This window comes from Garra rufa, chromosome 21 (assembly GCF_049309525.1).
Source record: "Garra rufa chromosome 21, GarRuf1.0, whole genome shotgun sequence".
In the NCBI taxonomy this organism is placed as follows: domain Eukaryota; kingdom Metazoa; phylum Chordata; class Actinopteri; order Cypriniformes; family Cyprinidae; genus Garra; species Garra rufa.
This window is the reverse complement of record NC_133381.1, coordinates 32145110-32160963: the sequence shown is the minus strand read 5'-3', so window position 1 is coordinate 32160963 and position 15854 is coordinate 32145110. Positions and strand designations below refer to the sequence as shown.

Genomic DNA, 15854 nt, shown 5'->3' with positions numbered 1-15854 from the left:
TCGCGGAAGATTTCGTTCATGAAATTCTGAAATATGGAAGGACTGTTAGCCAGGCCATAGGGCATCACCTGATATTCATAGTGACCGGTGGGGGTGATGAAGGCGGTCTTCCACTCATCTCCTTCTCGGATACGGATCAGGTTATATGCACTGCGGAGGTCGAGTTTGGTGAAGACGCGGGCTTCCCGTAGTTCCTCCAAGGCAGCTGGCACTAGAGGAAGTGGATAGGCGAATTTCACCGTGGCGTCGTTGAGCACCCGGTAGTCTATGCAAGGTCTGAGCCCACCATCCTTCTTGGGGACGAAGAAGAAACTGGATGCTGCTGGGGACGTGGAAGGTCTGATGAACCCCTGTTGGAGAGCCTCCTGGATGTAATTCTCCATGGCTTCCTGCTCAGGACGTGAGAGGGGGTAGATCTTCCCGTGGGGTAGTTTGGCGCCTGGCAGCAGGTCGATACTACAGTCCCAGGGCCGGTGCGGTGGTAGTTGTGTGGCCCGTTCCTTGCTGAAGACATCGGTGAAAGACTGATAGACGGGGGGAATGGCGGTGGCGGATTGAGTGGCAGGGCTCTCTATGGTGGTGGCGTGCAGAGGGATAGGACGGTATGGAGACTCGGCATCTGACGAGGAAGGACGGTAGCCGTGGCTCTCACACGTCTTGCCCCACTCCAGGACTTCTCCTGTGCTCCAATCTATGCGGGGTTGGTGCTTAATGAGCCATGGTCTGCCCAGGATGACATCCACGTTGGCTCGCGGGAGTACCAGGAGGGTCAGATGTTCACGGTGGTTGTGTTGGGAGACGAGGGTCACTTTTCTGGTCCGGCGAGATATCTTACCATCGCCCAATGGTGAGTTTTGGATTGTGGTAATTTGGTATGTGACCTCATTTTGAACGGTGGGAATTCGATGTTTAGCAATGAAGTGTGATGAAACAAAATTGCCAGCCGCTCCGGAATCCACGAGCACATAGATGGGGAGAGTACGAGAGTTTACTATTAGTTCAGCGGTAATATGGGGTAAGAGAGACATGGCCGGAGTAATAGATACGGTACTCACCATTGGACGAGGCGGGCGGACTGGACAGGCACTGATGAAGTGAGAGGCTTCTCCACAATATAGGCACAGACGATTATTAATTCGTCGTTTCCTCTCCGCAGGATCCAGGCGATAGGAGTCAGTAATCATAGGCTCTTCCGCATCTCGTTGGGGTGACGGTGTTCGGAGTGGAGGGAAGCTGGGTACAGACTTTGTAGAAGGACACGCTGAGAGATGTTGAGAAATGCCTACTGCCTTCTTAATAAAGGTTTCCAGCGGCACGTTGTCATCGTAAATAACCATATGCTTGCGGATCTGGGGTTTAAGCCCCTTACGGTAGGCTGCTAGGAGAGCTACTTGGTTCCAACCACTGGTGGCCGCTAGGGAGCGGAAGCGCAGGGTGTATTCATGGATATTGGACGCACCTTGATTCAGAGTGATCAGTTCGTCGTGCACGGAAAGGGGAGTGAGCGCAGCTCCAAACACGTCCTTGAAGTGGGCAACGAAAGCATTATAGGAGATTAAAGCGTCGCTCCGTGAATTCCAGAGTGCGTCTGCCCATTGGAGTGCCTGTCCAGTGAGGAGGGAAATCATAAAAGATATTTTAGAAATTTCGTTAGGAAACTGGTGTGCGTTGGCTTCAATATAGAGGGAACTTTGCAGGAGGAAACCATTGCAACCACCCGGGTCTCCGGAATAACTCATGGGGCGAGAGAGGGGCGTGTTGGAAATCGTCGTTGGAGCAGCAGGTAGAGATTGACGAAGGACGTTTACCATATCCGCAAATGGATCGGGGGTGTCTTCGGTGATAGCGGCGCTCGCCTCCATGAGTGACGCGGTGAGTTAATATTTTAAGGGCTGGTATCCTGTCACGACCACACACAAAGGGAGAAGGTGAGTATCTTTCAAGGTATTTATTAACAAACGTGCACAGTTCAACACACGTGCAATCAGGTGAGTAAAGGTCTCTGTGGTCAAATCTTCAAACAAACACAACAGGTGAGTTCAAGTTCATAAGGATCATAGCGTTAGCAATAGTCACTTCCCTCTAACACGATTCACGTGTTTCACAGGAGAACATCAGAGCAATCCACGAGGAGCACAGGAGAACATCGGAAGAATCCACGAGGAGCACAGGAGAGATAACAGGAGGGGGAGAAGATCCACAGAGAAGCATCCATGCAACTTCGATACCAGCCGGTGAGTGAGTGGCAGAGGTAGGTATATAAAGGGTGTGGTGATTGCTGGTGCAGGTGACGGTGATTAGTATTCTGGTGATGGTTCACGGGTGTGCTGTGGTGGTGATTGGCTGGTTGGTGGAGGATCGTGGTGATTGGGGCTGAGGGATCGTGCAGAGGGTGTGACAGTCTGTGCTCTTCCATGGTTTTAAAATCGGTTAAGATTTGAAAATCGTCTAGTGTGTGCAAACAAACTTTGATACTATATTCTAAACAGGTCATTTACTTTTCCTATACTCGTAAGTTACAAAGGTGGGTTTTTCCATAAATGCCATGTGAAGAACATTTTAAAATTCTAAAGAACCTGTTTCATAAAGAAATAGAAAGGTTCAATGGATAATTTTTCACCCACTGTATAATAGGAAGATTCAGATGCAGGGTTAGTTTCACACTAAAGAAAGGGAAAAAAAAACAATCTGAACCATGAAGAAGAAATAGGTTTTGAAGGCCGAGGAGATTGTGGTTATCATCCTCTCAGATGCTTGAGATGCCTTTTTTTTCTGTGGTAGGTAGGAAAACGCCTCTCTAGAAGGACTCAGTCCAGCATTTCTTTTCTCTTCCTGTCCTACAGCCCAACAGGAGCTGCCTCCCGGTGTTTTTCAGCCCTCCCTCATGCTGCAGGCTAGCTTGTTTTGGCTGCAGCTGCTGAGAGGCAGACTAAATAATGTGATAACGCGCCGCTCCACAGTTGCGCCTTGTGCTGCCAAGACCCGCCACTGCTCTGGACATGCAAATCACTACAACCGCACAACACCTGCAAATCAAGGCTAAGTTGTCGAGAAACAAAACAAAACAAAACAAAACAAAAAAGACGGCGCCTTTTGTGCATGTTTTCCCATTTTTTATCTGTGAAAGATAGCGGCCGCTGTGTTGGAGCAGACATAAATAAGAGCCGAGTATAAAAGGGAGAGCATAGTGCCTACGGGGCCCGTCAATCATCGTAGGCTTCGGAGCGCACGCGTTATGCGAATGGCCCCTCTGTGACTCCTATTCCAGCCCTACCTTAAAATCACTTTCCTCTTCCGATGACGAAAGAGAAAAAGAGACGCCTGTGCTTCTCGCCGGGTTACGGTGTTATGTTTACTCTAGCGGTTAAACTCGCAAAATGTTATGTCATTTACTGGCTGAGCCTGTAAAAATGTGGTTTCAAGGCTTATAATCTTTCGAAAGAATGAACAGCTGTTTAAGCATTTCCTTCAGACGGACATGTGTCCTAATCCAAGCTTGTCCTCTGAAAGAGTGCACATTGTTCTTCCATGCGTCATTTTAGGCAGAACAACATGCTACTGTGTACAGAGCTAATCCTAATGCTAACCGCTTAAGCGTCGACAACACAATCAACGCTTTCTCAATGCTGGAAGAGGATCGAAATCAGCACTATAACCTCTATTACACCGCCCTTCTATCCCTAGGTTGAACAGCTCAAGCAAACCGCCAATCATGCCCTTCTCCATGACAACCGCTCTCTGGGTAAACATTAGCGTAATGATGGGGCTCGTAGCAGTGGGGCTGTATGAATGGGGACTGACAGGTGCGCCAGTTCATGTGTGAAGATGCACAAAGCTAATTGTGGGGCTAAAAATATCGCTAATGACAAAGCAAACCTACCATGAGTGGCTGAACAACATGTTCGCATATTCACTTGGTGATCAACACAAAAAACGGTGGGCTTCAATGTGACAAGTTAAAAAAGCTTTGACTTAAACAAACATAATGCCAAATGTGCAAGTCATGAAAAAGCATGGCAAAAAAAACTAGCAACTCATTTGCTCGGAACATTGCGAGAGGCCTAAAACTGTGAAATTCCTTGGTGTGGTCAAAGTTACCTCACGTTCTGAAACTTTCGGAAAGGAGTTGCGATTACCTCAGGGTGGGAATGTTCTAGATTAGATGCACACATACACTCACTAATCAGACTTTCTTCTTATCTACTCCCCGAAAGGGTGACATCACTGTCTGAGAGAGAAATGTGGAGCACAAACACTGTCTGAGAATGCTCACTCCCTTGCCATCCCAAACACTTGCCTTTGGAAGTGTGTGCGGGCGCCTTGGGGAGCGAGCGAGCGACTGGCAGAGAGAGATGGCATTCTGTCTGTCTGACATCTGCTGTTTCTAGAATCGTCAAGCCGTGAATTTGTTCACAAATGGCACGGTTGATCTGCTCAAATATTCATCAGAAACTTTAACGTTTTGATTCTTAAGGTGGATAATGTTTCCTGTATTTACACTGCCCTGCTGAAAAAATACAGAGTAAGGTGGTCAAGCTGGTTTTTTGTTCAAGTCATCCATCTTTATTTCTTCAGTTATGGTTTTTGAGGAAAACATTTCAGGACTTTTCTGGGAACCAAGGTCCAGTATGCAGCTTCAAAGGGCTCTACATGATCTCAGCCAAAGAATTATGGCCTTGACTAGTGAAACAATCAGTAATTTTCTAAAAAGATTTAATTTATAGACTTTAACCACAAATGCTCGTCTTCACGCGTTATATAGTCACGTTGGAAAGGTCATGCGTGACGTACACTCTTAAAAAGAAAAGGTGCTTTAAAGAGTTCATCACAGCAATGCCATAGAAGAACCATTATTGGTTCCACAAAGAACCACTGAATCAAAGGTTCTTTAAAGAACCATCTCTTTCTTACCTTTTCATAATCTGAAGAACCTTCTTTTGCCATAAAGAGCCTTTTATAAAACAGAAAGGTTCTTCAGATGTTAAAGGTTCCTTATGGAACCATTTAGAGAAAAAAAGTTATTCTATGGCATAGTGAAGAGTGTAAGCAGAAGTACTGACCCAGTGTTTACAAAGCGAACATGCAAAAAAAGTCAAAAGCCCTTTACAAAAAAGGTAAAACAATGATGAGTTATTCGTCCTATCCTACCTTTTTGAACCAAAGTACACAGACGAAAAACTAACCATGCGTGACCTTTACAGCGTAATTTTTCAAGATGTGAAGTCATGGGCGCACATCACAGAGCTAGCATAATATGAGCATTTGTTGATAAAAAGTATATAAATTTTATTTTATTTTTAAAGAAACTGCCAATGGTTTTACTAGATAAGACTCTTACTCCTTGGCTGGCATCGTATAGAAACCTTCAAAGCTGCACTGAAACCTGCTAATCCCCCACTATACGGAAAAAAAAACTGCTGGAATGCTTCCCTTAAAATCAAAACAACAAAAAAACATTTTCGACTGAAGAAAGAAAGACATGAACATCTTAAGCTTTTTCATGTCAGCCTATTATAGTAGTTGGTCAATTTACATGTCAGTCACATGGTCTTCTTCTTCTGTCTAAACAGTCAGGTTCTTTGTTTCTTTGTCAGAATAAGCTGTAACGTGGATCTTGACAGTCAAACATCTGGCTACACAAGACTAATCTAGATCATCTTGGACCAGCTAATGATCAGTTTGCAATATGTCCACGAGGTGCCAATGTGGCAAATCTACAGGGAAAAAGTTGAAATAAACACAATATAAACTGAATTTAATAAGCCTCAAATCCTCATTAAGGCACGCCGCATTGAATAAATCTTATCACACATTACAGAGGACAGAAGTGAAAGATGCCGGCTCCTTCTTCCAATTAAAGATTCATAGAGACAGTTTCCAGCAGCCCAGCATTATGTAAATCAAATTAAAGGGATAGTTCGACCCAAAATGAATATTCTGTCATTATCTATTCACCCTCATGTCGTTCCAATCTCTTATGACTTTACTTCTTTAGTGGAAAACGACAAGAGAAATACTGAAGAATATCCTGGCCACTCATTATATTACAGTCTAATGAAAGTAAATGAGGACTTGGTCTGTCGCACTCCAAAATAATGGTTAGTACGACTTAAAGGGATAGTTCACACAAAAATGAATATTTTGTCATTAATTACTCACCCTCATGTTGTTTCAAACCTGTCAGACCTTCATTTATCTTTGGAACACAAACTAAAATATTTTTGATGTAATCTGAGAGCTTTCCGAGCCTGCACAGACAGCAACATAACTACCACGTTCAAGGTCCAGAAAGGTGGTAAGGACATTATTAAAATAGTCCATGTGGCATCAGTGGTTTAACCGCAATTCTATAAAGCTACAAGAATACTTTTTGTGTGCAGAGAAAACAAAACAAAACAAAAAATGTCTTTGGACCAAAAAGGAAAAAAATACATTTGGTCCTGGTCCACTTAGCGTTCAGACTGCCATTTTTGACAGCAAACCTAAAGATTCCGAACCTAAAGGCATAGTGATATGTTCACAACCTGATTGGTCGGGTTGAATGATGTATAGCATTTTCGTGCTATTATGTTCAACATAATAAGCAACACTTGGGCTTACTGTATGTGTGTCGCATTTAGACTGCATTTAGACTGCTTTCTGCAAACAGACTATTTTGACGATACGACTGATTGACATTCATTTGCTGCTCTGATAGCACTTGCAACACACGAATACACTGCAGACTCACTCCTGCTGGAATTTCAAGGAAAATCATCAACACTATTATATCTCTTACACGTGTTTTATTGAAGTAAATACATTGTAATCATCTAAAATGCATGCACAGGTTGCTTTACTTCCTGAACAAGTGCACACTTGAGTCCGTGTTGCTTTCATATTCATGTGAACCGCACCACAGTTTGAGTGCAATTGAACTCAGACCACCTCCTTCAGGTAGTCTCGGGTTCGGTACCTCGTGCGCACCCGCGTTCGCATGACAGCTTTCACACTAGATAAACGTACCGAACTCTGACGTCAAACGAACCCGGGTATGCACCAAACGTGCTAGTGTGAAAGTGCCCTTAGGGTGTATTCACACCTGTCTTGTTTGGTTCAACTGAATCAAACTCAAGTTCATTTCCCCCTTGGTGCGGATCTTTTGGGCAGGTGTGAATACAGCAAACGCACTCGAGTGCTTACCGAACAACGGTACCGTTACAAACTCTGGTGTGGTTTAATGGATGAACCAAAGAATGGATGACCTTAAAGCATGTGTGTGGTTTTGTTTACAGTTTCTGGTTCACTTGCAAAAAGGGCAGCTGCACTAACAGAGCAATCCCACCAGAGTTTGTTTTAATCGAACCAAACACGACAAGTGTGAACACACTCTTAGGGTTTGTTCACACTTGTCATGTTTGGTTTGATAAAAAAAAAAAAAAAAAAAAAAAAAAAAAACTGGTGCAATTGCTCTGTTAGTGTGGTTCATTTGAGTAAGTGTGAACAATCCCATCTGGACCCTGGTGCGCACTAAACAAGCTGACTAAGACTGCTTAAAAAAAGATTGGGTCTCGGCCCGCTTCCAAGCGAACTGGTCTGGTTCAAATTAAATATGAACACAACACGGACCAAATACTTTTAAACGAACTAAAAACAGGAAGTAATGACAAGATGCGATGCTATGCAACGTGATTTCATGAAAGGAGTGTATCCAAGCAGTGTATCCAAAGCAAAATGAGCAGAGGGCAAACATGGAACAACGAGCAGTTAAAGTGCCTTTTATGAGCTCTTTGTGGTGAAAATGAAATCCTATACATTTAACAATGGGCGCGCTTAGACCTTAGATGGCATTAGGTGCCGTTTTAAGTCGAATGTGCTTTTTCCTTTTGTTTGGAGGGTTCGATATCTTTAGGTTCACTGTTAAAAATGCCATTGTGAATGCTAAGTGGACCAAGACCAAATGTATCATTTTCCATTTTGGTCCGGACCAAATGAACCAAACAAACCGAACAACAAGTGTGAACACACCCTTAGTCTGTATTCACTGCCATTCCCAAGCAAGAGCGACTGATATAATATTAAAAATTGTGTCTTTTTGTTCCACAGAAGAAAAAACTGAAAAATTTCAGCATCGGTCGACGTTTGTGGTTTTCTCGCATCCGTCTGCAGTGTATTCATCTGTTGTGTCAATTTGTTCATGCCACGACAGCCTCGAGAAGGTCACTCATCTAATGACGTCTGCGTGATATCTTTTGAATATTAATCAGTTTCTGTCCATCCAAGGGGATGAGTTCATTTTCTCTTTTCGTCGCTCCTCTGTGTTCTCCCCCACCCCCCTCAGCTGTGGAATATGAGATCAGCCTCTACACTGTACGCAGCCACCGGTGGCCAGATGTTCAATTAGCCTGTATTTCTGTTCGGAGCTTTGATGCTCCCCGCGCTGCTCTCCGGCCTCAGCGCTTTGTTCTCAAATCAGCCTAAGGATAATTTCGCCGCCCGCTGTGTAGACGACACACAACCTGGCACCTCACACCACACCGCTATTTAGGCTAGCTTGTTTATTATATACATACGTGCTTGGAAGGAAGGTGACTCGCCAAATGACGAATATAGAAATGCGCATTAGCTTTCTCTTTGTTGGTACCTCTTTCATGTATTGTGTGCCCTAGGCCTGGCTATAGGTGAAGCAGGAAGGAAATAAACAACTAGCAGGGAAGTGGGATTGCTTTCATGGGTTGCTTTATTCAAAGCACCACTCTTGAGCTTTGTGTTTGGATGGAGCCTTGATTCTGTTGTCTTCCTCTCGGCGGTTGTCTATCCAAGAATATGGAAAAGGCCCAATGCGCGACATACGGCCTGGTGCTCGCTGATGTTTCCAGCTTTGATTTGGTGCTGATTCCTGTGGCTTTTGTCCACCTGTCGCCTACAGTCTCTTCATCTAAAAGAGTTCTTCACCACCTGCACACAGCTCTGCCCACAGTGACTGTGGGGTTAAGCTTTCTCTTTCTATCCCACCTCTCAGATCAGGTTTTATTAGTTAGGGAGCACTGTGTAGTGTTCATGTTTGTGTTTGGCCGTGCACAAGATACACAATGCTTTCAAAAAGTGTGAAACCGCAGACATATATATGGTGTGTATATACATATATTTTCTGTTCAGTCTTAAAGCAATCAGTCTTAAACCTGTTGTTATACCGTCTGCACATGTAAGTGTCTCTCTTGTTGAGATGTTCCATTTTCCTTTCAACACTTCTTACACACACAAACACATACTTAAATTGTTTTGGCAGTCTAAGCCTCTTTTTCATTTGAAAAGGGCATAGATAAATATATTTACCATTCAAGAATTCAAGAATGAAGAAACAAATTCACCATCATACAGTATTAATATAGTATAAATGAAGTAATATTAACTTCAAAATCTAAGTATAAAAAGGCATAAAATCTTAAATATGCAAATTTATAGTAACATAATTTAACATGGCTAAAGCTATTTTCTGAAATGATCAGAAAATTGCTGTTAATGTAGCTCTAACTACAATACTCAGCCAACATTCACTTATGCCTTAGAGACACAAAAAGAGTAATTTGGGGAACAATAATAAGTTATGCCTTTTTTTATTAAAGGGTTTTATTAAAGCCATTAAATGTGAAATGAATTAAAATTCCATTCAATTAACATTAAAAACACTGCAAATTGATTTTTCTAAAGAACTGAAACAGATGTAGTAAAAGTGTGTATTTCCTCCAGTGTGATTTTGGTAAATATCAGTTTGAGCTAATGGCCGGTCACTACGGCAGCAACGACAGGGTTCTGCCCACTGACTAGACGACCTTCCCAGTGCACCTACACATAAACACTAATTAAGACACACTGAAAACAGAACCTACCGTTGACACACTCAAACACATCGCAACACCTCCCAGGTGTTCCATCGCCACGGGACACGACCTGTGGGGAAGTCCCCGCTGAGCACTGTGGGAAGGTGCAGAGGCCAGGCAAACACTCGCATCTGAGTAGAAGAGGGAGATAAACAGGGAAACAGAGAGAGAGAGAATTATGCTGGCGGGGGGCCTGTCATACCTAATTCATAACAACAAAACACTTTCTTCTGTCACTCTGCAGTTATTAACTTTCAGTACTGAAATAATACAGTATTAATACTCTGAGACACACTGGGAATTGAGACTCAGTGCTAAAATAGTGAAAATAATGTTTTTTTGGTAAATTGTTTTGCTGTAACCTGGATTATTAGCATAAAATAAGTGTGACAAGTGTAACCTGGAATGTGAGCATGAGACAGGTGTAGATCTAACCAATACTGTAACAAGTGTAATGTCTAACCTAGATTATGAACATGAACCGTGTAACATCTCACCTGGATTGCCAGCATGAGAAGAGTAACATCGAACCTATATATTCTAAGCACCAGATGGATGTAATGTTTAACCTTGATTGTGAGTGTGAGAGTAGATTGTGAGCATTAGACAGGTTTAATAGTCTAAATAAGATTGTGACAGTGAGACAGGTGTAACATCCAACCTGAACTGTAAGTGTGAAACTGATGAAACGGTTTAACTTGGGTTGTGAGAGTGAGACAGGTGTATCGGATTACCTAAATAGTGAGCATGAAACAGATGAAACATTCTAACTTGGATTGTGAGGGTGAAAAAGTGTAAAGCCTAATTAAGATCAGGATTGTGAACAAGAGATAGTTGTAACCATCTAACTGAGAGTGAGACAGGTGTAAAATCTAATCTGGATTGTAAGTGTGAAACAGATGAAACTGTCTAATTTGGATTGTAAGAGTGAGACAGGTGTAACGTCTATCCTGGACTTTGAATGTGAAACAGATTAAACAATCTTAATTTAGGTTGTGCGAGTGAGACAGGTGTACCATCTAATTGTGGTCATGAGCATGAGACCGGCATTATAGTGTAATTGGGAATGAGAGAGTGAGACAGTTTTAATGTCTAATTAGGATTGTGAGCATGAGACCAGTAATGGTATTCAGGTGTAACATCCAACCTGAATTGTAAGTGTAAAACAGATGAAACAGTCTAATTAGGATTGTAAGAGTGAGACAGGTGTAATGTCTAACCTGGACTGTGAATGTGAAACAGATGAAACAGTTGTAACTTGGGTTGTAAGAGTGAGACCGGTATAACATCTAATGAAACTGGGAAAGTGAGCAATTTTAATGTCTTATTAGGACTGTGAGCATAAGATCAGTGTAATGTTGTAACTGTAATAGGGAGAGTGAGATAGTTTTAATGTCTAATTATGGTTGTGAGCATGAGACCAGTGTAATAACTGGGATTCAGGTGAAACATTCAAACTGAACTGTAAGTGTGAAACTGATGAAATGGTTTAACTTGGGTTGAGAGAGTGAGACAAGTGTACCCGTCTTACTGGGATTTTGAGTGAGTGAGACAGGTGAAACATCTAATCAGGATTGTGAGCATGAGACAGGTGTAACTGTCTAACTGGGATTTTGAGAGTGAGACTGGTGTGTCGCATTACCTGAATAGTGAGTATGAAACAAATTAAACAGTATAAATTGGATTGTGAAGGTTAGAAGGTGTAACACCTAAATAAGTTTAGGATTGTGAACATGAGAAAGGTGTAACTGTCTAACTGGGATTGTGAGAGTGAGACAGGTGTAACATCCAACCTGAATTGTAAATCTGAAACAGATTTAACAGTTTAAATTGGATTGTGAGAGTGAAACAGGTGTCAAATCTAACCTGGATTGTAGGTGTGAAACCGATGAAACAGTCTAATTTGGATTGTAAGAGTGAGACAGGTGTAACATCTAATTGCGACTGTGAGAATGAGACCGGCGTAATAGTGTAACTAGGATTGGGAGAGTGAGACAGGTATAACATCTAATTGCGATCGTGTGCATCTGGGATTCAGGTGTAACATCCAATCTGAATTGTAACAGCTAACCTGGACTTTGAATGTGAAACATATGAAACAGTCAAAACTTGGGTTGTGAGAGGGAGACAGGTGTAAAATCTAATTGCGATTGTGAGCATGATACTGGCATAATAGTGTAAATGGGACTGGGAGAGTGAGACAGGTGTAACATCTAATTACGATCCTGAGCATGAGACCAGTGTAACGGCGTAACTGTAACATTCAGTTATGATTGTGAGGATAAGACTGGTATAACTGGGATTGGGAGAGTGAGACAGGTTTAACGGCTATTTAGGATTGTGAGCATAAGACCAGTGTAATGGTATAACTGGGACTGTGAAAGTGAGACAGGTGTAACATCCAACCTGAAATGTAAGTGTGAAACAGATGAAACAGTATAACTTGGGTTATGAGAGTGAGACAAGTGTAAAGTTTATTTAGGATTGTTAATTAGGATGCAACATCTAATTACAGTTGTGATCATGCGACTGGTGTAACACTGTAACTTGGATTGTGAGAGTGAGACAGGAGTAACATCCAGTTACAACTGTGAGAATAAGACTGGTGTAATGGTGTAACTGGGATGGGGAGAGTGAGACAGTTATAACATTAAGTTACAATTGCGAGGATAAGTCTAGTGTAACTGGGATTAGGGGAGTGAGACAGGTGTAACATTCAGTTACGATTGTGAGAATAAGACCGATGTAATGGTGTAACTAGAACTGTGAGAGTGAGAAAGGTGTAACATCCAGTTATAATCGTGAGGATAAGACTGGTGTAACGGTGTAACCGGGTTTGGGAGAGTGAGACAGGTTTAACGTCCATTTAGGATTGTGAGCATAAGACCAGTGTAATGGTATAACTGGGACTGTGGAAGTGAGACAGGTGTAACATCCAATCTGAATTGTAAGTGTAAAACAGATGAAAACTTGGGTTGTGAGAGTGAGACAAGTGTAACTTTTATTTAGGATTGTTAATTAGGAATCTTATTACGTTTGTGAGCATGCGACTGGTGTAACGCTGTAACTGCGATTGTGAGAGTGAGACAGGTGTAATACCCAGTTATGATCATGAGCATAAGACTAATGTAATGGTGTAAATGGGATTGTGAAAGTGAGACAGACCTGGACTGTGAATATGAAACAGATGAAACAGTGCAACTTGGATTGTGAGAGTGATACAGGTGTAGCATCTAATTATATGTGTAAGCATGAGACAAGTGTAACAGTGTAACTGGGATTATGAGAGTGAGACAGGTGTAACGTCTAGTTAGGATTGCAAACATGAGACTGGTGTAACGGTGTATATGGGATTGAAAGAATGAGACAGCTGTAACTTCTAATTTGAATTGTCAGTGCAAAACTAATCTACATTGTGAGATAAGACAGTTGTAACGTCTAACCTGGTAGGAAGGGTGCAGCAGCCGTCTGCTGTCAGTCTGACTTGAGTCTCATAGCTGTCTGCCGGACACTGGACAGGCTTCACCGGTGGACACTCTACTGTGCTGCAGTCTACACTGAACACTTAACACAAAACAAGACATAAAACATTTATCACTCCTCATCAAAACCTCTAATTAGCACACCTCATCAAACTTTTACCCTGTTACAGTACACCATAAACTTCAACACACACTGTTTTTAGTGCTTAAGACATTTTAAAATGTAGGTTTATTGTCAAATATTAAAAAAAGTAGAAAAAAACATTTGCAGCAGGTTATCATCAACCAGATGCAACTTATGATTTCCATGACATATTATGAATAAGATAAGATTAAATTAGAAATCTGTCTTAAATACATGTTTACTTTTTATGTAAACTTTGTTTTTCAGAAAACTGTCATTTACAAAAACAACCCCAATGCATATGTGCCTCTGTCTCTGGAAGCAGAACCACTCATGTATTTTCCACAGCCCATGGCTTTCGCGTGTCTCAAAGGCTTTGGCAAACTCCCAAATCACGAAATCGCTCTCTTTAGTGTATTGGGAAATGAATTACTGTTGTTTTTTTATGTCATGTCGAAGCCAAGTGCCTATCTCTGCTCAAGGCTACCATATTGCAGCAAAATGCAGCATGACAGAAGAAGATATATTAAAATTAAGGTACTATGACAGCATCTTGAGATAACCCGCAAAGAATTCAAATCTATCACTATCTGGTTCCTGGTGTGGATTCCCAAGACTCCATAACAATCCATCTATTGCTCAAGCAGGGAAAAAATTTGGATGTTACAAGAAAAGTTGACACTGCTTGCTTTTTTTATTTTAGAAAAACCAACATAGAGCAATATTTCACCCAAAAATGAAAATTCTGTCTTCATATCCGCCTTATTTTTCCTGTGAGTGGGCACGGCCATTTGTAAATTGAATGTGTCTGGCTTTTCGGTTTCATCCGCTTCCAACTGTTTTTACCTGTACAAAACTAGTTTTGCTGCTTGATATTGCAAACTAGTGTGTCTTATCATATTATTTTTATGTATTATCCTAATTATGAACACAATGGATTGTAGTGCAAACAGTTTTACCATTTACTACACTTTGTTATTCTTCCATCTTCCTTCTGCATTGAAAAATAAGGTGAATGTCGTTCCAAAACATGTATGTTGTTTGTTTAATGGAACAGAAAAGTTGCAGCTATTTGAAGAACCTTCACACAGTCATTTCCATACAATGAGGGATGTCAGAAATGCACATGATGGACAGAATTTCCATGTTTTGGTGAAATATTCCTTTATATCATGCTAGAGCAGGCTGGTTTAAACTGGTTTGGTTGCTGTTCTCCAACAAAACTAGACTACACTCTTAAAAATAAAGGTGCTTTACGATGCCATAGAAGAACCTTTTTTTTGTCTAAATGGTTCCATAAAGAACCTTTAACATCTGAAGAACCTTACTGTTTCACAAAAGGTTCTTTGTGGCGAAAGAAGGTTCTTCCGATTATATAAAGGTAAGAAAGAGATGGTTCTTTAAAGAACTTTTGAGTGAATGGTTCTTTGTGGAACCCAAAATGGTTCTTCTATAGCATTGCTATGAAGAACCTTCTAAAGCACCTTTATTTTTAAGAGTGTAGTGGAGTTAGTTGACCTACACAGTGTATCATGTGAAGCTAGTATCAAGTTTACCTGGTTTGCATTCGTAGAGATCACAGCACTCGCCAGGTTTGCCTGAACTCTTGGATACCAGGATGTTGAGATGCCCGGGCTGGCAAACTTTCCTCAGACACCCAGCTGGGCTACACACGCAGCGGCTGGGCAGGGGGCAACATTCACCTGGTGGAGCGTAGCCCTCAATCAATATGGAGTCCTCAGGGCAACGTGGTGAAAACTGCACCTCACATCTCGCCTTGGAGCAGTCCGGCCTTTCCTCTACAGAGAAAAAGAACACAAGTTTGTCATTTCTGATGTTCAGCCATGCTAAATAGTTATTCTTTTCTTGTGAGTAAAAACCAGCTAGTAAATAATGTTACTCTGCAGTAACATTATTAAGAACTGCAATATGGTTTAAATTGAATTGCATGAGAGCGATAGTCAGACAGTTGCCGATGTAAGTGACATGCACGATTCAAATCAAAAACCAAAACAATCTATTACAGAAAACATCTGTCAGGACTCACACTGCACATTTTCACCTTAAAACTCCATGTGGCGATACATATGTTGAATATTAAGCCTCCAAAGAGAAAATATGAGGTATTTGTCTTAGTTTTTTGTGACAGGCACTGTTTCACCAAGAGATGTGACACGTTGACATGCTGTTTGTCACATATATGTATTGAGAAAAACACATTGTCATAAGAAAAAAAAAAAGAAAAATTAATGATTTTCTCAAGTAAAAACTGTAATATTGCGAAATATTATTACAATTTAAAATAACTGTTTTCTATTGTAATATATTATATATTATCTTACATTTTTACTAACATTTTTGTATACTTTGGTTAATTGATTCTCAATT

The 15854-nt window shown here is 41.4% G+C and overlaps 1 protein-coding gene across 1 annotated transcript in view; it reads right to left on the bottom strand.

Moving 5' to 3' along the window:
* crim1 (cysteine rich transmembrane BMP regulator 1 (chordin-like)) overlaps positions 1 to 15854 on the bottom strand; it is a 172717-nt gene that overhangs the window by 72610 nt on the left and 84253 nt on the right. Inside the window, exons 3-5 of the mRNA XM_073827217.1 lie at positions 15023 to 15265; positions 13304 to 13424; positions 9870 to 9991 (exon numbers count right to left, since the gene is read on the bottom strand). Of these exons, the coding sequence (XP_073683318.1) occupies positions 9870 to 9991; positions 13304 to 13424; positions 15023 to 15265 (486 nt within the window). The remainder of the gene's footprint in view (positions 1 to 9869; positions 9992 to 13303; positions 13425 to 15022; positions 15266 to 15854) is intronic.